General features: G+C 44.3%; 1 protein-coding gene across 3 annotated transcripts in view; it reads left to right on the top strand.

Annotated features, from left to right (window-relative positions):
- The window catches only part of LOC143983769 (cyclic AMP-dependent transcription factor ATF-7-like), a 192,079-nt gene that overhangs the window by 71,877 nt on the left and 95,750 nt on the right, over positions 1-24,452 (top strand). For all 3 annotated transcript variants that reach the window (XR_013274677.1, XM_077483824.1, XM_077483825.1), the window contains exon 3: positions 23,128-23,183. Coding sequence is in view for 2 of the 3 variants with exons in the window: in XM_077483824.1 (XP_077339950.1) it covers positions 23,136-23,183 (48 nt within the window). In the remaining variant the exon portion in view is untranslated. The remainder of the gene's footprint in view (positions 1-23,127; positions 23,184-24,452) is intronic.

The raw sequence follows: 24,452 nt of genomic DNA on the forward strand, positions 1-24,452 counted from the left end.
GAAAGGATCGGGAAATTATTTTTTCAAGATCGCAACTGGGAAAAAATCGCAATGACGATTCTTAGCAATTAATCATGTAGCTCTATCTTGTTATGCACCAAAGAACATTATGATGCAGTGTTTACACCTTAACTCTTTGTCTCCCACCCACAGTAGTTATACTGTGGGCAAGAGGCGCAGCAAAGCTAGATCATTTACCTGTACATCGGCTGGGCACTTCGGGGTTTGCGGACACGCATGCTGCTGATCACGCTGTGGACACAGTGATTTTGTCAGCAGGTCCCGGCCAATGATTTATGGCTGGGACTTGTTGATTGGCTGTGCCCAATCACAGCAGAGAGCCCTCTGTTTACAAACACACATGGCTCTGTACACTGATCAGTGATCAGCCAGATAGAAAAGTAAAAGCAGCACCTATTTAACCCCTTAATTGACCCTAGATGTTATCCCCTTTCCAGCCAGTGTCAGTGTACAGTATTATCACTGACCACTGTATTAGTGACACTCCCAGATAGTGTCTGTTAAGGTGGCAGGAGATCTGACACTATCACAGTTACACTATAAGTCACTGATCACCGCTGTTATAGTAAAGTGCCTATAGCTGCGTAAATTCCACTATATATCCCATAGTTTGTAAACGCTATAACTTTCACACAAATATTATACACTTATTGGGATTTTTTTTTGACCATTGACCTGTAGCAGAATACATTTTGGCCTAAATTTATCATGAACTTTAGATTAATTAATTAATTTTTTCCAAAATTTTTGACCGTTTTTATTTTTTTGCTATAAAAAAAAAAAGAAGCCCAGTGGTTATCAAATACCACCAAAAGAAAGCTCTATTTGTGTGAAAAAAGCAGCGTACAGTGTTGTTGCATGGCTGCGCATGTGCCAATTAAGTTGAACAGTAGGGATGAGCTTTGGTGTGTTCGCACACTCCACGTGCCAGAGCCCGCCAGGAAGTCGGCGCAGCGCTGCGCTAATCACAGGCAGTGAGACATTGTCCCGATCTTTGCAGCCGCGCATCGGAGCAATGTCTCACTGCCTGCGATTAGCGCAGCGCTGCGCCGACTTCCTGGTGGGCTCTGCACGTGGAGTGTACGAAAACGCCGGAGCTCATCCTTATTGAACAGTGCTGAATAGCAAAAAATGCCCTGGTTATGAAGGGATTAAAACCTTCCAGAGGACAAGTGGTTAATAGGGTATGAAATATTTGACTCTTGCACGTGGTAAGCAATGTTTACGAAAGGTGTCAGCAGTTACTTTCACAAACCTCTGATAGGGCTATGTGGAGGAAGTCTACCTTGTATGTGCTGGAAATTTGTCTTTCTTCACATTAAAACATCTGAGCTCTGGTAGGCATTTGTACTAATTCTCCCTTTGTTTTTGTCTAATGTAAATAGTAGAAGATGATTGTGTAAGCAGAGTGTTGTTGATGGACTTTTCCTGGTTTCCATGGAGGTATTGGTGTCGCATACGAGCTTATTGTTGGCATATTTCAATTCGATATCCTTGTATGTTGGAAATATTAAGTTATCCTTAAAATTCTGCATAGTGTCTCTTTTGAATTGTAAGCCCTCCCTGAACTATATTTTATTTTTTTAATGGATACTGTAGGAAGTTCTCTTTGGGTCTTTTGTACAAGTGTCAAAAGAGCATGGTTTAAATAAGTTTTTGAATCTTAGTCATTATAAAGCCTAAACATTTTTTACCTTAACCGCTTCAGCCCCGGGAAGATTTTACCCCCTTCCTGACCAGAGCACTTTTTGCGATACGGCACTACGTCGCTTTAACTGACAATTGCACAGTCGTGCAACGTTGCACCAAAACAAAATTGATGTCCTTTTTTCCCCAGAAGTAGAGCTTTCTTTTGGTGGTATTTACTCATCTCTGAGGTTTTTATTTTTTGCGCTATAAACAAAAAAGGAGCGACAATTTTGAAAAAATAACAATATTTTATACTTTTTGCTATAATAAATATCCTCCAAGAATCTATGAAATGTTTTTTTTCCCTCAGTTTAGGCCGATATGTATTTTTTGTTTGGTAAAAAAAAATCGCAATAAGCATATATTGCTTTTGCGCAAAAGTTATAGTCTACAAAATAGGTGATAGTTTTATGGCTTTTTTATTAATTTTTTTTATTAGTAATGGCAGCGATCTGGGTTTTTTTTTGTGACTGCGATGTTATGGCGGACACATTGGACACTTTTGACACTATATTTTTGTACCATTGTCATTTATACAGCGATCAGTGCTATAAAAATGCACTGATTACTGTGTAAATGACACTGGCAGGGAAGGGGTTAAACATAGCTAAGTGTGTCCTAACTGTGGGGAGGGGTGGGCTACCACTGACATGACAGCGATCACTGCTCCCAATGACAGGGAGCCATAGATCCCTGTTATGTCACTAGGCAGAACAAGGAAATGCCTAGTTTACATAGGCATCTCCCCGTTCTGTGGCTCCGAGACACGATCGCGGGACAGCAGCAGACATCGAGTCCACGGGACCCGTGGGCACGGTCACACTGTACACGGCGGCTAGCCCCGTCAATTAAAGGGGACGTGTGGATACACCAATTTTCCCACCGCTGCCATTGTGCCAACGTATATCAGCGTGCAGGACCCTGCATTCACTATATCTGGTCTCCCACAGTACACAGAACATGAAAATGCAGTTATTTTAGTAAATATAAACTGCTAAATACCTTTTCTCATCAGCAGTATATAGCAGTCTTATGACTTCTATAAGTGTCGTCTGGTTAAAGCTTGTAGGAGGAGTTTTCATTCTACTCTGACTGTCCTATGAGGCTGCCGGACCCCTGACCCTTTGTCTGGACAGTGCTGATCACATGCACCCTCCCAAGGAAAAAACCTATCTGGCAATGCACACCAAACTGAGAATGTGCAGAATGCCTCCAAGGTTCTGTACTATCAGCAGGATTAACCCCTTAGGTTCCACAGTGAGTATAACAAGCATGCTTTACTGCACATACAGACAGATTTTACTGTTGTGGGTTTAGTAACCCTTTTGATGCTTTCCTTGCATTAAGTAGTATACCCCCCCCCCCCCCCCCTTACCTGCACCCTCATTAAACCCAGCGCTGTGCCCATCTGCAGCAGCTCTCTCTCCTCACCTCCTGGTCTCACAGGCTTTGCTGAGGCAGCAGGAGCCATTCATTGCAGTCTCAGCCAATGAGGAGGAAGAGTCCTGGGCAGCAGAGTCTCTCGTGCCACATCACTGGATAGAGATGGGGCTGAGGGGGCTTGCTGCACACTGAAGGCTTTTTATCTTAATACATAGAATGCATTAAGATAAAAAAAACATTCTGCCTTTACAACCACTTTAATGTGTCCTTGCCTGTTGGTGTCCGGCAATCTCTCCAGCAATCCTTCATCTTCACTTGAATCCCTTCCACTTTACCCTATTTGGGAATCAATATCTCATCCTTTGAGACTACCGGCAAATTATCCCAAATTGTTAACATGCTTTCTTTCCCTATTGACATCTTGAGAAAAACATAACTTCTTTTGTCTTGGATCTGTTACGATTACAATAATGGCGTTGTTACCAAATTTTATGTTCTTTGCTAGTCATGCCTTCTTTTCTCCTCTGAGTGTCTGATTTTATATTTCATGTGGAAAGGAGGCTCACACCAGGTAGCAAATCTATCCTTGCATAGAACTAAACCTCAGGGGTGCTAGGTCCTCTGATCTGTCATTAAATGCCATCAAGCTTATAATTGTAGTGCCACTCTAAGCAAAAAAGGAAGACCTATGTTTTCCCGTTGATACTTGGAAATTGTATGGTGGCTTAAAATATTACCATCCAATAGTGTGTAGTATGCTTGGAAAAATCGCAGCTCTCCCAATCCAGTCTGAGGGCATGGCTTGTGGAGTAGCGTAAGGATGAGGCCAATTCGCAGAGAGAATAGCAATTTTTCGAAGCATAAAAATGCTATTAAGTGGTTTAAATATCCCAACTGGCAAAATGGTACACTACTGATGATATCACTTTGCAAGTTTAGCTTGAGGAATCGCTGATACGCGCCTATATCGATAGTTAATCTACTTTGCCTGCCTCCTAAACTTTGCAGACTGGTACTTGCCCTGTCCCCAGACCGTACTTTGAGGATATGGAACCTCCTCAAATTACCTCACAAGCTAATTTGGCAGCATACCCTGTTGATGTTCATTTTAGGTTTGTTTTTGCTGGGCAATACCAATCTCCATGCCCTTAAAACTTTGCTTCACCACAATATTAATTTACCTAAATGCTTTTAATGAGTACAGGTATCATACCCTTTCCTAATCTGCAGAATAAACTGAAACTTAATACAGGATATATTTATTTTCTTACATCAGGGGACACAGAGCCATAGTACATAATATGTGGATTATAGGGCAACTGATAGGTGATGGACACTGGCACGCCCTAAGGCAAGAAGTGTACTCCCTATATAACCCCTCCCACTACTGAGAGTTTTTTCGCCAGTGTCTAAGGTGTTGATCACGAGTAACAATGTGCTGTGCTGAGCTCCACTGCAAGCTTCCCTGCTGGGGCTAGCCATGCTGACCGGATCCGTTCTTATGTCCTTTCATGGGCTAAATGGATGGTACCAGGGCCTCGTGTATGAAGAAACGTGGTTTTGCTTGCGAACGCTTCTCTTTAGAGAGCTGGACCCTGGGATCCAGTACTTTTTGGTAGTAAGGCCATAACGTTTTTACTGGCATTCGCAGGTCCAAGATTGTGGGTAACCTGAGGTTCCCCTTTTCTTGAAGGTTTCCTATAAGTCTCGGAGCCCAACGTGAAGGGTAAAGATTGGGTTTTTATTAGAGGTCGACCGATATGGGTTTTTCTCTGGCCGATACCGATATTTAGAAATCGCCACAGCTGATATATGATGCCGATTTTTTTGGGGCCGATATGTTAGGCCGATTATTTATTTTTTCCCCTTCAACTCATAAAATCTAACAGACACCTTTCCCACTGGGGCGTTTTTCAGGCGCTTTAAAATAGCCCTGTAAAGTGCCTGCAAAACGGCTCCCCTGCAGTCTGTGTGGAAGCCCCGAGGGCTTTCACAGTACAGCAGTGCGCTGGCAGGACGTCAGAAAAAAGTCCTGCCAGCAGCTTCTTTGGAGCGGTGAAGGAGCGGTGTGTTTACAGTTACCGCTCCTCCACCGCTGCTCCCTATTGAAATCAATGGGGCAGCGCTGTAATACTGCCGGCCAAACGCCGCTATTGCGGCTTATTGCCGGCGGGTTTAACCCTTTCGCGGCGGCTAGCGGGGGGTAAAAGCGCCCGAAATGCACCGAAAATCCGGCGGTGTGGTGTGAAAGGGGTCTTAGTGATACAGAAAATTTCTTACATTTATTAACTAGTTGCTGACCGCCGGCCGTCAAATGACGGCCAGGCGGCGCACCTATTGTGGCGGGAGGCCGTCATATGACGGCCTCCCGTTTAAACAGGGAATGCGCGCGATCGAGCGCGCGCATCCCTGTTTCTTCGGTGGCGGCGTGTCAAGGAGACACCGCTCGCCACCGAAGGGAGTGAACAGCCATTCGTTATGGCTGTTTACCACGTGATCGGCCGTGATGAAGTCACAGCCGATCACAGATGGTCACACCCCGAACGTGCACGGCGCATGCGCGCGAGCGCGTCGGTGGCGGCGTGTTCCCCGGGAACACTGCTCGTCACCGACGCTGGTAAACAGCCATTGGCCGGCTGTTTACCCACGTGATCGGCTGTGATCCTTTCACAGCCGATCACAAAAATGTAAACAAACTGCGGTAACGGGATGTTACCGGGTTCTCCTCCTCACACACCGATCGTGTGTGAGGAGGAGATTGCGGTAACATCTCGTTACCGCATACAGTGTACACCAAACATAAATCAATGGGGCAGCGCTGTAATACTGCCTGCAAAACGCCGCTATTGCGGCTTATTGCCGGCGGGTTTAACCCTTTCGCGGCGGCTAGCGGGGGGTAAAAGCGCCCGAAATGCACCGAAAATCCGGCGGTGTGGTGTGAAAGGGGTCTTAGTGATTACAGAAAATTTCTTACATTTATTAACTAGTTGCTGACCGCCGGCCGTCAAATGACGGCCAGGCGGCGCACCTATTGTGGCGGGAAGCCGTCATATGACGGCCTCCCGTTTAAACAGGGAATGCGCGCGATCGAGCGCGCGCATCCCTGTTTCTTCGGTGGCGGCGTGTCAAGGAGACACCGCTCGCCACCGAAGGGAGTGAACAGCCATTCGTTATGGCTGTTTACCACGTGATCGGCCGTGATGAAGTCACGGCCGATCACAGATGGTCACACCCCGAACGTGCACGGCGCATGCGCGCGAGCGCGTCGGTGGCGGCGTGTTCCCCGGGAACACTGCTTGTCACCGACGCTGGTAAACAGCCATTGGCCGGCTGTTTATCCACGTGATCGGCTGTGATCCTTTCACAGCCGATCACAAAAATGTAAACAAACTGCGGTAACGGGATGTTACCGGGTTCTCCTCCTCACACACCGATCGTGTGTGAGGAGGAGATTGCGGTAACATCTCGTTACCGCATACAGTGTACACCAAACATACTGATTGCCCCCCCAATAAAGCGGACCTGTCACCACCCCTCATAGTACCTGTCAATCACAGTCCATCAGAGTACCTGTCACAGCACATCAGAGTACCCGAGTACCTGTCACAGCCCATCAGAGTACCTGTCACGGCACATCAGAGTACCCGAGTACCTGTCACGGCACATCAGAGTACCCGAGTACCTGTCACGGCACATCAGAGTACCCGAGTACCTGTCACGGCACATCAGAGTACCCGAGTACCTGTCACGGCACATCAGAGTACCCGAGTACCTGTCACGGCACATCAGAGTACCCGAGTACCTGTCACGGCACATCAGAGTACCCGAGTACCTGTCACGGCACATCAGGGTACCCGAGTACCTGTCACGGCACATCAGGGTACCGGAGTACCTTTCACGGCCCATCAGGGTACCCGAGTACCTGTCACGGCCCATCAGGGTACCCGAGTACCTTTCACGGCCCATCAGGGTACCCGAGTACCTGTCACGGCCCATCAGGGTACCCGAGTACCTGTCACGGCCCATCAGGGTACCCGAGTACCTGTCACGGCCCATCAGGGTACCCGAGTACCTGTCACAGTCCATTAGAGTACCGAGTACCTGTCACAGTCCATCAGGGTACCCGAGTACCTGTCACAGTCCATCAGGGTACCCGAGTACCTGTCACAGTCCATTAGAGTACCGAGTACCTGTCACAGTCCGTTAGAGTACCGAGTACCTGTCACAGTCCATTAGAGTACCCGAGTACCTGTCACAGTCCATTAGAGTACCGAGTACCTGTCACAGTCCATTAGGGTACCCGAGTACCTGTCACAGCCCATCTGAGTACCAGAGTACCTGTCACAGTCCATCTGAGTACCCGAGTACCTGTCACAGTCCATATGAGTACCTGTCACCGCCCTTCAGAGTACCCAAATACCTGTCACCAAACCATCAGAGTACCTGTCACCAGGCCATCAGAGTACCCGAGTACCTGTCACCAGGCCATCAGAGTACCCGAGTACCTGTCACCAGGCCATCAGAGTACCCGAGTACCTGTCACCAGGCCATCAGAGTACCCGAGTACCTGTCACCAGGCCATCAGAGTACCCGAGTACCTGTCACCAGGCCATCAGAGTACCCGAGTACCTGCCACCAGACCATCAGAGTACCCGAGTACCTGCCACCAGGCCATCAGGGTACCCGAGTACCTGTCACAGTCCATCAGGGTACCCGAGTACCTGTCACAGTCCATTAGAGTACCGAGTACCTGTCACAGTCCATTAGAGTACCGAGTACCTGTCACAGTCCATTAGAGTACCCGAGTACCTGTCACAGTCCATTAGAGTACCGAGTACCTGTCACAGTCCATCAGGGTACCCGAGTACCTGTCACCAGGCCATCAGAGTACCCGAGTACCTGTCACCAGGCCATCAGAGTACCCGAGTACCTGTCACCAGGCCATCAGAGTACCCGAGTACCTGTCACCAGGCCATCAGAGTACCCGAGTACCTGTCACCAGGCCATCAGAGTACCCGAGTACCTGTCACCAGGCCATCAGAGTACCCGAGTACCTGTCACCAGGCCATCAGAGTACCCGAGTACCTGTCTCCAGGCCATCAGAGTACCCGAGTACCTGTCTCCAGGCCATCAGAGTACCCGAGTACCTGCCACCAGGCCATCAGAGTACCCGAGTACCTGCCACCAGGCCATCAGAGTACCCGAGTACCTGCCACCAGGCCATCAGAGTACCCGAGTACCTGCCACCAGGCCATCAGAGTACCCGAGTACCTGCCACCAGGCCATCAGAGTACCCGAGTACCTGCCACCAGGCCATCAGAGTACCCGAGTACCTGCCACCAGGCCATCAGAGTACCCGAGTACCTGTCACCAGGCCATCAGAGTACCCGAGTACCTGTCACCAGGCCATCAGAGTACCCGAGTACCTGTCACCAGGCCATCAGAGTACCCGAGTACCTATTTGCAGCCCATGTCTCATAGAATATACGTTGGGGTGTTTGCTTTCCAAAATGGGGTCATTTTGTGGGTAATTTCACTGTCCTGGTGGTCCAGGACCTTCAAAAGTGTGATGGGTAGGAATGAAATGAGATGTGTCATTTATGCTCCTAGAACGCCTGAACGTACTACTTCAATGTTCGGCCTCTCTATGTGGCCAGGCTGTGTAAAATTCCTACACATGGGGTATCGCCATACTCGGGAGGAGTAGCAGAATGTATTTTGGGGTGTAATTTTTGCTATATACATGCTATGTGTTAGAAATATCTTATAAATTGACAATTTTGTGTAAAAAAAAATGTGTTTTAATTTTTTTCCACATATTCCAAAAACTTCTGGAAAAAAATGAACCGTTCAAAAGACTCATTATGCCTCACAGATTATACGTTGGGGTGTTTGCTTTCCAAAATGGGGTAATTTTATGGGAAATTCCATTGTCCTGGTACTCCAGGGCCTTCAAAAGTGTAATAGGTGGTTGAGAAATGAGATGCGTAATTTTTGCTCGTAGAACGTCTGAAGGTACTACATCAATGTTAGTGCTCTGTATGTGGCCAGGCTGTGTAAAAGTCCTACACATGTGGTATCGCCGTACTCGGGAAGAGTAGCAGAATGTATTTTGGGGTGTAATTTGTTGTATGCATATGCTGTGTGTGAGAAATAACCTGATAATATGACAATTTAGTAAAAAAAAAAAAAAAAAAAAAATCTTCATTTTGCAAAGAATTGTGGGAAAAAATGACAACTTAAAAAAACTCACCATGCTACTTACTTAATACCTTGGGATGTCTACTTTGTAAAAAGGGGTCATTTGGGGGGTATTTGTACTTTCCTGACTTGTTAGTGTCTCAAGAAATGAGGTACACCTGATGTACTGAAGGCCTGATCAGAAGTGATCAATTTTCAGTGATTGGCACCATAGTTTGTAGACTCTATAACTTTTACAAAGACCAAATAATATATACAGTGACTACAAGTAGTATTCAACTCCCTGCAGATTTAGCAGGTTTGATAAGATGCAAATAAGTTAGAGCCTTCAAACTTTAAACAAGAGCAGGATTTATTAACAGATGCATAAATCTTACAAACCAAAAAGTTATGTTGCTCAGTTAAATTTTAATAAATTTTAAACATAAAAGTGTGGGTCAATTATTATTCAACCCCTAGGTTTAATATTTTGTGGAATAACCCTTGTTTGCAATTACAGATAATAATCGTCTTTTATAAGACCTGATCAGGCCGGCACAGGTCTCTGGAGTTATCTTGGCCCACTCCTCCATGCAGATCTTCTCCAAGTTATCTAGGTTCTTTGGGCGTCTCATGTGGACTTTAATCTTGAGCTCCTTCCACAAGTTTTCAATTGGGTTAAGGTCAGGAGACTGACTAGGCCACTGCAACACCTTGATTTTTTTCCCTCTTGAACCAGGCCTTGGTTTTCTTGGCTGTGTGCTTTGGGTCGTTGTCTTGTTGGAAGATGAAATGACGACCCATCTTAAGGTCCTTGATGGAGGAGCGGAGGTTCTTGGCCAAAATCTCCAGGTAGGCCGTGCTATCCATCTTCCCATGGATGCGGACCAGATGGCCAGGCCCCTTGGCTGAGAAGCAGCCCCACAGCATGATGCTGCCACCACCATGCTTGACTGTAGGGATGGTATTCTTTGGGTCGTATGCAGTGCCATCCAGTCTCCAAACGTCACGTGTGTGGTTGGCACCAAAGATCTCGATCTCGATCTTGGTCTCATCAGACCAGAGAACCTTGAACCAGTCTGTCTCAGAGTCCTCCAAGTGATCATGAGCAAATTGTAGACGAGCCTTGACATGACGCTTTGAAAGTAAAGGTACCTTACGGACTCGTCTGGAACGGAGACCATTGCGGTGGAGTACGTTACTTATGGTATTGACTGAAACCAATGTCTCCACTGCCATGAGATCTTCCCGGAGCTCCTTCCTTGTTGTCCTTGGGTTAGCCTTGACTCTTCGGACAAGCCTGGCCTCGGCACGGGAGGAAACTTTCAAAGGCTGTCCAGCCTGTGGAAGGCTAACAGTAGTTCCATAAGCCTTCCACTTCCGGATGATGCTCCCAACAGTGGAGACAGGTAGGCCCAACTCCTTGGAAAGGGTTTTGTACCCCTTGCCAGCCTTGTGACCCTCCACGATCTTGTCTCTGATGGCCTTGGAATGCTCCTTTGTCTTTCCCATGTTGACCATGTATGAGTGCTGTTCACAAGTTTGGGGAGGGTCTTAAATAGTCAGAAAAGGCTGGAAAAACAGATAATTAATCCAAACATGTGAAGCTCATTGTTCTTTGTGCCTGAACTACTTCTTAATACTTTAGGGGAACCAAACAGAATTCTGTTGAATTGAGGGGTTGAATAATAATTGACCCTCTGAATAAACTTTTCACTATTTAAAAAAAAAATTAAACAATGAAATAACATTCTTTTTTGCTGCAGTGCATTTCACACTTCCAGGCTGATCTACAGTCCAAATGTCACACTGCCAAGTTAATTCCGAATGTGTAAACCTGCTAAATCTGCAGGGGGTTGAATACTACTTGTAGGCACTGTACTAATGTGGGTTATTTTTACCAAAGATATGTAGCAGTATAAATTTTGGCCAAAATTTATGAAGAAAAATTACTAATTAGCAAAAATTTATGACAGAAACAAAGAAAAAGGCATTTTTTTCACAAAATTTACGTTTTATTTTATTTATAGCACAAAAAATAAAAAACCCACTAGTGATTAAATACCACTAAAAGAAAGCTCAAATTTGTGTGTAAAAAAGGACGCAAGTTTCATATGGATACAGTGTAGGATGACTGAGTAATTGTCATTCAAACTGTGAGAGCGCTGAAAGCTGAAAATTGGTCTGGTCAGTAACTGCACTGTATTGAGGTGGTTAAACAAAACAAACATCCAAACAGTTCACATGTATGTATAATTTAGAATGAAATATATATATATATATATATATATATATATATATATATATATTACACAAAAACAGGTAATGAAAACTTTTGGATGAAAAAAAATGGGCTAACTTTACTGGTTTTTTTTTCTTAAATCTGTGTATTTTTTCCAAAAAAAATTGAGTTTGAAAGACCACTGCGCAAATACCGTGTGACATAAAATATTGCAACAACCGCTATTTTATTCCCTAGGATCTCTGCTAAAAATATATAAGTTTTGGGGGTTCTAAGTGAATTTCTAGCAGAAAATACAGGATTTTTATTTGTAAGCATCAAGTGTCAAAAAAGATTGTCTTTAAATGGTTAAACTGAGAACTCTACACACTGAGTTGAGTTCATTCATTCAAGTGTAAACATTGTATCTTTTTGATCTTTTCTTGGCAGACTGCCCAGAGAGGAGACAAGTCGCTTCACTTAAGGCTCGGTTCACACAGGACGCGGCACGACTTGCAGCGCCGTGACCTGCCGCGACCTCAGCGGCGACTTGCAAAACGACTTCTGTATAGAAGTCAATGCAAGTCGCCCGAAGTCGCCACCAAAGTAGTACAGGAACCTTTTTTCTAAGTCGGAGCGACTCGAGTCGCTCCTATTAGAATGGTTCCGTAGTACAGAACGGGGGCGACTTGTCAGGCGGCGAAGTCGCCTGGACAAGTTGCCCCTGTGTGAACCGAGCCTTAGTCTCCAGGCAACTTGCACTGACTTCTATTACTGAAGTCATTTGCAAGTCGCGCTGAATATATCATCGGCCTTTTTTAACAGCACAATCGGCCGATGCCGATTAATTAAAAAACCGCCAAATATCGGTCGACCTCTAGTTTTTATCTCGGATAACCGTACTGCGAGGAAAAGGTAAGGGAGATTTTCTCAGGAATTTCTCGTTCTATGTATAATGCTGTCATGCCTATGTGTCACCACTGGGGGCTGTATCGAGCACTCACCGACCTGATGCGGGAAACAGCGCAGAAGCCTTTCATTTCTCCTCTGGTAAGAAAGGGGGTCTGGTTCTCCTCCTGCGCCCCCAATATTGGTCCTTTTCCCCTTCGGGGGATTGATATAAAACCAGTTTCCGTTTTGAAAAAAAAGAAAGGACAACGCGTGGCCGCTCAGCGAAGGACTCCCCCCCCCTGTCTGCTTTTTTTACAGGACACCTGAGCCGCGTGGAAAAACAATTTCCTTTGAAAGGAGGGGGGCATAATTTGCGCGGGGGGTGTGGCTAACGGCGTCAGACGCCGACCACACATGGAGGAAGTGTTAAAGCGCTGTGTGTGTGTGTGTGTGTGTGTGTGTGTGTGTGTGTAGCTGCTGCTGGCTGTGGAGGGACACATGAGGAGGATGGCTTGTTCAGGTTAGTAACACAGGCATTTCCCTTTGACACATTATACTTTACCAGGCTAGGATTAATAGCAGCTAATGGCGTTGGACTATAGACTAGCAGTGTAAATTCTTTTGCTGGTAGTGCCTCTGCTTTATGCTTCAGGCTATGAGTGGCAATGGGACCATGAACTCCTCTAAGAGTTCTAAAGGGGTCAATGGTTTTCACTATAAACTAAATCAATTTCCAAAAGAATGTCATCCTCCTCTGAGAGGGATGCGGCTGGTCAGATTGAGCCGTCAGGGGAAACTGTTGTTGCATAAACACTGCAGTCCCTGTATATATCATACAAGAGGTTTTTTTCTTCTACCATTTTTGTAATTTGGAAAGAAGATTGATGCTATGATGTCTCTCCATAGTGGGGGCAATAGCGGATTCCCATCTAGTGCTCAGGACCCTCTTATTGAGGTGCAGGAGGCTGGGGATCAGGTAGATCTTCCTAAATAATTGGAAGATACTTATTTATCCTCTTCTGAGGATCCTAATATGGAAGGAGTAGCATCGCAAGACAGGTTGCTTGTGTACTCCCTTACTCAACCTTTTTGCTGCCTGCAGTGCAGGCTCTTGAGGAACCCACCTCTAATTGGGTTCGTTAGAACCTCCGCCATCTGGGGATGTTTTTTCCTATTCATGCATGGCTAAAAAAGCTTATGTATTCTGCATGGGAACATCCGGATAAACAATATTATCCTCCCAAGAAATTCTCCACATTTTATCCTATGGAAGAGGATTTCTATGAAAGCGAAATGGGGGGTTCCAGCAATTGATGCTGCAATCGCCTCAGTGAGCAAGAATCTCACATGTCCGTTGGATAATGCACTGATGTTAAAGGATCCAACAGATAAAAAGTTGGAATTTCTTTCTAAAAACAATATGTCTTTAGCAAGTTCAGTAGAGCAGCTGGGTCTTGCTGCAATTGATGTATCTCAGTCCATTAAGGAACAGTTTGTGGAGATAATGCTGCCTGATCAGCAGGCCCAGCAATGGGCTGGTGTATCAGACGCACTATGTTTCACAGTAGAAGCTATGAAAGACTCTATCATTTTAAGCCTCATGGCTTATGCTTGGACTAGTGCATTCTTGCAGAGTTCTGTGGCTGAAAAATTGGTCAGCCGAAGCACCACGTAAAAAGCTCTTAGCCAGTTTTTCCCTTTCATGGTGCTATTTAGAGATGATCTGGATAAGTACATCCAAAGGATCTCTAATGGGAAAAGCTCTCTTTTACCAGTAAAGGAGAAGTTCAAATACATCTAATTTAATTGTGCCGCCTCTCCTGTGCCAGGGGCATCAGCCTCTAGGCAGTCTCAAGGGCCTCAACCGTCAGGTTCAAGGGGAAGTCCCTAAGGGCAGCACCAGGGTCAGAAGAGATCTTGTGGCAGAAAGCCCACAAAGCAGAATGCTAAAGCCTCCTCATGAAGGGGCGCCCCCGCTCGCTTGGGTGGGGGGGAAGGCTCCTGCAATTCTCAAGATCTGGCAGGAACAATGTTAAGAGAGTTTCCGTCTCCTTGTTTTTTCTAAGGGCAAATGTTCCCAAGGATCCAGAGAAAAGAAGTCTCTCTTTCTGGCTCTGGATAAGCTATTATCCCAGTCGGTGATATCAGAGGTTCCCTTGGTGGAACAGGGCACCGGGTTTGATTCAAACCTTTCACGGTTCCAGAACCTAACGGAGAGATAAGACCCATTCTAGATCTCAGAGATCTGAATCAGTACTTAATCATCTTATCCTTTTCGGACAATCCGATCGGTTGTGTTCATCCTGCAAGGAGGGGAGTTTTTGGCTTTAATCAATATCAAAGATGCATATCTCCATGTGCCAAATTTTCCCGTTCACTAGAAATTTCTGCATAACGGTCCTAGCCTTTCATAGATCATTCCGCCTCAGGTCTAAACCAGAGTCTGATCGCAGAATCTCGGAGTTGGATACTCAACCTAGAAAAATCCTCCTTAAAACCATCAAGGAGATTACAGTACTTGGGGCTGATTATGGGTACCGTACAGAAGAAGGTATCTTACCCCAGACGAGAATCAGTTCCATTGTAGAACTAATTCGACTTATCAAAACAAAGAAAAATCCTTCCATTCAGCTGGGCAGGAGATTGTTGGGGGAAATAGTGGCCTCCTTCGAGGCCGACCCTTAAGCACAGTTTTCACTCAGGATGGCTTCAAAACACAATCCTGTCGGTCTGGAAAAAAAATGGATTCAGGCCTTTTTTTCCCAAATACGCTTGGCTCCCGACATAAGTCAGAAGCCTAAATTGGTTGTTTTCCAGCAAAAGGGAAAATCTTTCCTACCTGTATCCTGGAAAGTGTCAACAACAGATGCCAGCCTTCTAGGCTGGGGAGCAGACCGGGAAGAAGATTCTGTCCAGAGGAGATGGTCCAGGGTAGAGGACCTTGCCTATCAACATTTTGGAAAATTCAGGCAGTATGTCTGGCCCTAGAATCTGGGATGGTCAGACTACGGGACTGCCCTGTCAGGATTCTGTCTGACAAGACCACGGCTGTACCTTATGTCAATTACCGGGGGGAGGGCACGAGAAGTCGCGCAGCCCAAAAAGAGGTGAATAATGTTCTAGCTTGGGTAGAACACAACATTCCTTGCCTATCGGCAACTTTCTTTCCTGGAATATAGAGTTGGCAGATGGACTACTTGAGTCGCCAACAATTATTTCCGGGAGAATGGTCTCTTCGCCCCGACATCTTCCTAGCGGTATGTCAGAGATGGGGTGTTCCGGACATGGACCTATTCGCGTCCAGATTCTACAACAAAGTCGACAACTTTGTGTCGGGAACAAGGGATCCACTAGCAGGCGGAGCAGATGCATTAGTCCTCCCATGGGATCAGTTTTTTGCTGATCTAGGCGTTTCCTCTACTTCTGCACCTTCTCCGCAGGTTCAAGCAGGAACAAAAGGAGGTGATTCTGGTGGCCCCAGCTGGCCCCAGAAGATCTTGATTAACCAAGATCATAAGATGGCAGTAGGAGTCCTTTTTGCCATTATAGCCAGACCTTCTTGCACAAGGTCCTATATTCCATCCTACCTTGTGGACGAAAAATGTAACAGGTTTGACTGTTGAATCCCACTTTATAAAGGATCGTGGGTGATCCTCCTTCAGGTAGTGTCTACTTTGATTAATGCCAGGAAGCTGGCTTCCAGAATCATTTACTATAGAGTCTGGAAGACGTATGTTTCTTGGTGTGGATTCAGGGGTTGGCACCCCAGGAAGTATGTCATAGGCAGGATTCTTGATTTCCTGCAAATTGGATTTGAAATGAAGTTGGCCTTGACTTCCATCAAGGGCCAGTTCCAGGCCTTGTCAATGTTTCCTTTCAATGGCCTCTTGCTTCCCAATCTTGGAGCGTAGCTTATTCAAGGGGTAACATGGATTAATCCCCCTATTAAGGCACCTCTAATCCTTGGGATTTGAATTTGGTCTTATCAGCTTTTCTGAATAAGCCGTTTGAGCCTTTACGAGAAATTGCCTTGGTGCTTTTTGACAAGAAAGATAATCTTTCTGATTGCCATTTCTTCTTCTGATTGCCATTTCTATTGCTAGAAGAGTATCAGAACTAGCAACTCTATCTTTTAAAGAGCCGTATTTGATCATGCATAAGGATGAGGTAGTTTTATGTCCTCATCCTGAATTCCAACCAAAAGTGGTAACAGGTTTTCATTTAAACCAAGATATTATTTTTCCTTCTTTCTCCCCAGAGCCTCAATCTAGGGAAGAGAAGGCACTACATTCCCTTGATGTAGTAAGGGGTGGTCATAGTCTATTTAACCACTTGCCGACCGCCTCCTGTATATATATATGTCGGCACTTTGAAGAGGGATACCTCAGTAATGGCAGCAGCTGCTGCCACAACTGACATATCCATCTTTACAGGAGGCGGTCATGTTTACGATAATGGTGCTCTCCGTGGTGGTTTCGCTGCAAGATCACCATTATCGGCGGCGGGAGAGGTGCCACCCGCTGCTCTCCCGCACCCTCCGCTGCTTACCAGAGCCGTTGGTAGCGGCAGAGGCGATTGGGACCTGTCGAGTGAGGCTAAGATGGCCTGTCCCCATACCATAGTAGGGCGGAAGCGATGTCAAAATGTCACTTCCACCCATACCTCTTAACATTTTTCTGTTATAATTTTTCAAATGACTATTTATTTTTTTATTTATTTATTTGCATTTTAATCCAAATATGAGATCTGAGGACTTTTTGACCCCAGATCTCATATTTAAGAGGACCTGCCATGCTTTTTTCTATTACAAGGGATGTTTACATTCCTTGTAATAGGAATAAAAGTGACCCAATTTTTTATTTATTTTTTTAAACCGTGAAAAAATAAATAAGAAAAAAAATGTTTTAAAGCGTCCCGTCCCGACGAGCTTGTGCACAGAAGCGAACGCATACGCGAGTAGCGCCCGCATATGAAAATGGTGGTCAAACCAAACGTGAGGTATCGCCGCGATCGGTAGAGTGAAAGCAATAATTTTAGCCCTAGACCTCCTCTAACGCAAAACATGCAACCTGTAGACTTTTTTAACTGTCGCCTATGGAGATTTTTGAGGGTAAAAGTTTGACGCCATTCCACAAGCGGGCGCAATTTTGGAGTGTGACATGTTGGGTACCAATTTATTTTGCGTAACATTATCTTTCACACTATAACAAAAAATTGGACTAAATTTACTGATGTCTTATTATTTTATTTAACAAAGTGAATTTTTTCCAAAAAAAAGTGCGATTGTAAGACCGCTGCGCAAATACGGTGTGAAAATAAGTATTGCCGCCATTTTATTCTCTAGGGTGTTAGAAAAAAAACAATATATAATGCTTGGGGGTTCTAAGTAATTTTCTAGCAAAAAAAACCTGTTTTAAACATGTAAACACCTAAATTCCAAAACAAGGCTGGTCCTTAAGTGGTTAAAGGTGACCGCACAGGTTCGCAAAACAAACGTTTTGTTTGTACTACCAGAGGGTCCAAAATGTGTACAGGCAGCGCCAAAATCCACTATTTTCCAAATGGATTCGTCAAGTGATTGTTCAAGCTTCAGGATTGGGTCTTGGGTGGTGCATCATCAGGCCTCTATGGCTTAGATCTGTAAGGCCACTATTGGGTCTTTGGTTCATATGTTTATCAGATTTTATCAAATCGATATTAAAGGTCATGAGGATATTGCCTTTGGGCGCAGTATACTGCAGGCTGCAGTATGAGTCCTCTGGCCTCCTGTTTTTTGTTGTCTCCCTCCCTTCAGTTGCCATTGCTATGGGACACCCTGCATAGTAAGTACTATGGCTCCGTGTCCCCTGATGTAAGAAAAGAAAACAGGATTTTTTTAAAACGGCTTACCTGTAAAATCCTTTTCTTTGATGTACATCAGGGGACACAGAGGTCCCTCCCTTCTTGGTATACACTTGTATTGCTTGGCTACAAAACTGAGGACTCCCAGTAGTGGGAGGGGTTATATAGGGAGTACACTTCTTGCCTTAGGGCGTGCCAGTGTCCATCACCTATCAGTGTGCCTATAACCCATGTAGTAAGTACTATGGCTCTGTGTCCCCTGATGTACATCAAAGAAAAGGATTTTACAGGTAAGCTGTTTTAAAAATCCTGTTTTTTCAATATCTTCAAGCATTTTCTTCAAATATCGGTAGGTGTTTTACAAGATTTGTCATGTTTGCAGCCTTTCTATATTCGACAAACCCAAGGCCCTGGCTTGTTCTCGGTGTACTCCCAGTTGCTTGTACTACTCTTACACCAAAATGGGAAAAGGATTTTCACGAACCCATCACGCCAGAAAATTGGAACCTGATTTGGGCTACCATGGACCGTGGTGGTCAATTACAAACTTTTCTTATGGTATTGAGTCCCTTATGGATATCCTGTATCAATCTTTCTTATATGCTATTTTGCTTTCAAGGTTGCCAAATCGAGAATTCTTTTCATTACATTTGTTGGGATTGCCCAAAGGTGAACATTTTTGGATGGTTTACCAAACTATATGTTTATGGGTGTAACGTTTGGCAAGGGCACATATGAAGCCCTTAGAATAAAGAACTGAAGCATGTACTTTATGCCAGTTTAAATTGGTTACCTATATGTTTACGGAGACCAAGGCAGTAAAAACTACAGATTGAAAGACCCCAATTATTCTTTTCTTAGAGGCAAAGTATCTCCAAGTTATTTTCTGTGTGACACTAACCGTAATATAGACTGATACTATGGAAAAAATGCGAAACATTTGCTATCTGTGGATTGAGTCTTCATACCTTCCATAGAAGCTCCCTGACTATCCATTATTTATTGTTTGAGTAGGCCTGGATTCCTGCTTTCAAATTCGTTTGTTACTCCAACCTATGAATCCCATGCTGGAAAAGAGTAGCAATATGAAGGGGGAAAAAAAGGAAAGAAGTTGTGAAAAGTTTAGCTACAACCTGCTTCTGGCCATTAAGTTACTTCAGCGGGAATGTTCTTATCTGTCGTCCATTTATACTTGATAGCATGTCAGAGCAACTGTTTTTGACTGTACCATGCATCTCAGATGCTTGAAATACCTTTATATTTGATTTCTTTGAAAACAAAAGGTTCATCTTGGAGTGATGAACAAAGCTGTTCCCTGGAAGAAGATGGGAGAGCCAATGCTTGGGGGCCCCAGTGCTGGCACGAAAAGTTTTCAAAGTTTGCTATCATCACAGCTTTCTTACAGAGCTGCTTCTCTGAGTGCTGCTGACTTGGAGGATGGCCCAGGCCTCGAGCTACGAAAACGAGAAATGGCTTTTCCTTCATGCTTCATTTATAAATAATAATAATAATAAAAAGATACACATACAAGGTCTATGGGTTTGAAATACACGCACAGTCTAAAGGCCTTTTCCCAGGAAATGCTTGAGGAACTGATGCCTGCTAAACAAGCAACTTATATAACCCTGTCATTAAATGGTGCAGGGCTTATGCTTACATGCACTATGTCTGTGATTTGTGGAATATTGCCAAATAAGCTGTGTAAGAGATTTGCATGGCTTCATAAGGAGCAGCTTGCATGCATGACATTTTATATTCTTTGCAGATTAAATAGTATGGCAGCTTTTGAGTCATAGGGGTCTCATTTAAATGATATATCTTAATTGTACAGTACAGGACCCTGGGTCTGTGACCCTAACCAACTCTGTGATTCCTTAGTTTTTTGTGCCTTTAGGTGATGGACATCTGGAAAGCTTGTCTGTACTTAGAGGAGTTTCCCTTAAAAAAATAAAAATTAAAAGTCAGCAGCTACAAATACTGCAGCTGCTGGCTTTTAATAATCGGACACTTACCTGTCCCAGGGTCCAGCGATGAACCCACTGCGCATGCGCGAGCGCCATCGCACGCCATGATTGGCCACGCAGTCATCATGGACCTGTCATGATACCAGATGACTGACAGGAGGGAGGGGGTGGAGCTGAGCCCTTCCTGCGCCAAGGGGAAGTGACGTCAAGAGCCCAAGCAATGAAGGAGGCACACTACGAGGGACCCCCTAGCAACAGGCATTTAGAGGTGAGTTAAAAAAAAAAACATTTGCAATCACATTTTTTATTTTATTTTTTGTGTGTGGAACACCACTTTAAATTATGTAATTGCAGCATAGTAAACAGGATAAAATATGTGGAAAGTAAATGGGCTTCTGTGGTGTTCCCCAAACATCCCGGCCCTCTTGAAAAACCACCTGACACTTGGTTCCATTGTTGGACTTGTTTAACCACTTCAGCTCTGGAAGGTTTTTGCCCCCTTTCTGAACTAGGAAGAGGGATGGAAAGTGTAGAAAAAAAGGGGGGGCAGGTATAAGGAGTCTGATTGCAATGGGTATATACTTGGAAAGCACTATAGCTGGCCAGTAATGCCGCGTACACACGATCAAATTGTCCGGCGTACTTAGTCCGCCGAAACGCATTTCACCGGACAATTCGATCGTGTGGGGGCTTCAGTGGACTTTTCCAGCATAAAGTCCGGCGGACTTAGAAAGTATTGGGTTTCAGCGGACAATACGTTCGTCAGTGTGCTAGTCCGGCGGACTAAGAATGACGCATGCTCAGAAGCAAGTACGAAAAGGAAGCTATTGGCTACTGGCTATTGAACTTCCTTTTTCTAGTCCCGTCGTACGTGCTGTACGTCATCGCGCTAGCAAACACTGGACTTTCTGTGTGTCCGTGTGTGGCCAAGTCCGTTGGGTAGAAAGTCAGCCGGATTAGTAAGCCGGACAATTTGCTTGTGTGTACGTGGCATGGGAAATAACAAATGGAAACTAGCAAAATTTCCAACAGAAAGGAATTCAGATAGGATGGGATACAGAAGAAGAAAAAAAAAAAAAAGAGAGATAGGATGGGATACAGAATGGGGATTGGAGGAACAAGGTCCAACAGGGACCAAAGGCTTAAAAGTTCCGCTCAGGTCTGGAGGAAGGAACCCGGGATGTGACATACTGTGTCCTCCCAAAGAATGACATGTCAACAGTAAGGGAACTCTGTGATGCACCTGGTTCATAGGCATATCAAAGTATGGCGGGGCAGTTCCTAAGAGGGTTGAGGTTCATGACACAGTGCCCTGGAAAATACCCCGATTAAAATTTGTCCAAAAGAAATTTCAAGGGCATCAGTCCTCGGAGAGATGTTGCCATAGTCCCCAAATTGGGGGTATGGTTATCAAAACCTGAGTGATTTCTGTGGTGGTTTCAATCCCCCAATGTGGGGGGGGGGGGGGGGGGCATGCAAAGGTAGGCTGATTACCTGGATGTTTCTAGTTTGTGCAATTTCTCTTTTCCTATAGAAGGGTCAGACAAAGAGATAGTTGAAAGCTCATTTGGGAGCCAGAAGTGCCTACTGACCCCGGAGGCAGGAGTTGTAGATGGGTCAAGAGGTCTTGGTCTTTGTCTGTGGAAGAAATTGTCATAGGCAAAGAGGGTCCAGTGTAACCTGTACAAGCTTTTAAGTCGTCTGAAGACAATGTTGCATTTAAATGCAGCCATTTTTCTCTTCAAGGCCTCTGCTGTCAGAAAATACGAAAATGCATATGTTATCACGTGTGGAAAAAAAAAAATGAAACGATTGCCACGGACTTCAAGTAGTTAAAGAAAATATGCATCCATCAGTCTTTTTTTTTTTTTTTCCCAACTACTTGCTTGTTCACTTCTATCCTGGAGCAATGAAATGCGATTAACTCGTTCATTGGGATTTTAACAACTCCTCACCTTTTTTATTGTGTTTTTTTTTTTTTTTAAGTCTAAACTGTTTTGTTGCTTTTAAACATTTTTCAGAATGTACAGTATATCCATGCCATTCGTTATAATGAATGATTCATACAGAGCTCTACAGTATGATTTCTAATGACCTTTACTACATAGTAAACAGCTGCATCACATAATCTGTGTATTCTCAGGTCATGTGTGAATCATCACTCCAAGACTTGTCTGTACAGTCATTCTGTACATTTCAAAGAATGTCAGTAGGGAAGTGACAGTTCAAGCAGTGTCTAACTTATCACCATGACAGATAATGTTGTGTCCAACTAGTACCCATGAAATGAAATCTGCTACTATTGACAGGAAAATAAATGCACCTGTGCCGTTTGGATGCAGTTGTATAAAGGCCTCATGATTTCTGAAACTAGTGTCCAGCTTTAACTCTTGCACTGGCCTAACCCAGCTCAGGTTGACTGGGCAGGCATTGAAAGCTGGTGAACTGGAAGGACCTCGAACTCTGCCCGGAAAAAGCTCAAACCCATTTGAGCCTTGTGCAATCAAATCCAGGTAGCCCTTGTGTGATGAGGCATGCACAGTGTTTTAGATAGGACTTGTGTGGTGTTATTTTAGTTTTTCACCTGTAAGAAAAAAAATTGTGGGTTTTTGGTATTTTTCTTATCAGGTGTTCAATAAGTTTTTTGTCGTTTTTTAAGCTGGCCATACACTGGTTATTTTTTTTTATTTTTTTAAGCCACAAATGAGTTGGATGGAGCACCTGCTGCTGCCAGAATTGACTGATCAACGGCTGCATCCACAGATCAAGTTTTCCAACATGTCCTTTCAGTAGAAGTTGATCAACTTCTGTCAAGCAGGGATGACCACACGCCAATTCCATGTCGGACTGACTGATTTTTGATCAGTGTTTGGCCAGCTTAAGTTTATGCATATTTGATAGAGATTTTATATAAACTTTATTTATTTTTCTCAACAGAGAGCGTGATGGGGGACGACCGCCCTTTTGTGTGCAGCGCTCTTGGCTGCGGACAGGTAAGGCATTGTTTAAAGGGGGACAGAAAAGAGATAACACGTGTGAATATGAACAGTTATGTGTAGCAAGTATTGTCAATGTGTGTTATGCTTTAAAAAAAAATTTTGGGGCGTTCATAAAACTCAAGATTTTGGTTCTAGATTAACGTGGTTGTGTACCAAGACTGCCCATGTAACAAGTTAAAATAGGAATGCAGTATAATTTAACCCCTTATTTTTTAACTACTTCAGCCCCGGAAGATTTGGCTACTCAATGATCAGACCATTTTTTGCGATACAGCACTGTGTTGCTTTAACTGACAATTACACAGTCCTGCGACGCTGTACCCAAACAAAATAGATTTTTTTCCCCACAAATAAAGCTTTCCTTTGGTGGCATTTGACCAATTCTGCGGTTTTTATTTTTTGTGCTATAAACAAAAGAAGACCGACAATTTTGAAAAAAACACAATATCTTTTAATTTTTACTATAATAAATATCCCAATTTAAAAAAAATATGTTTTCCTCCGTTTAGGCTGATCTGTATTCTTCAACATATTTTTGGTAAAAAAAATCACTATAAGCGTATATTGATTGGTTTGTGCAAAAGTTATAGCCTCTACAAAATAGGGGATAGATTTATGGCATTTTTATTATTATTAATAATAATAATAATGTTTTTGATAGTAATGGCGGTGATCAGCGTTTTTTTTTTAGTTTTTTTTTTTTTTTTACTGCAATATTGCTGCGTACACATGAGGCACTTTTGACACATTTTTGGGACCAGTGACAATTATACAGCGATCAGTGCTATAAAAAATGCACTGATTACTTTATAAATGTCACTGGCAGGGAAGGGGTTAACACTAGGGGGCGACCAAGGGGCTAATTGTTCTAACTAGGTGTGTTCTAACTTTGGGGGGAGTGGAACTGATTAGGAGGAGACAGCGATCGGTGCTCATACATAGTATGAACACGCAATCTATCTCCTCTCCCCTGAGCGAACCGGGATCTGTGTGTTTACTCTGTGTCTCACTCTGTCACAAGCACCAGCAGTCATCGCACCCACCGTGCACTCACATTGTCGGCGAGATGTGGGCAGGCGTGCACCCCCTAGTTGTCAAAAGGCAAAGTGACGTAAGGTAATGTAGTTTTGCCCAGGGGGAGCCAACCTGCTGCAGTACAACTGCGGCAGCTGGTCGGGAAGTGGTTAAGGTGTATAAAGGCACTTTAGATTGTTCCTAGGGCATTTTGTCTACTATACTTTAGGTTCCCCTTCTTTCCTATTG

The sequence above is a fragment of the Lithobates pipiens genome, unplaced genomic scaffold (genome assembly GCF_037356315.1).
Source record: "Lithobates pipiens isolate NorthernLeopardFrog02 unplaced genomic scaffold, aLitPip1_a1.2 Scaffold_16, whole genome shotgun sequence".
NCBI classification, from domain to species: domain Eukaryota; kingdom Metazoa; phylum Chordata; class Amphibia; order Anura; family Ranidae; genus Lithobates; species Lithobates pipiens.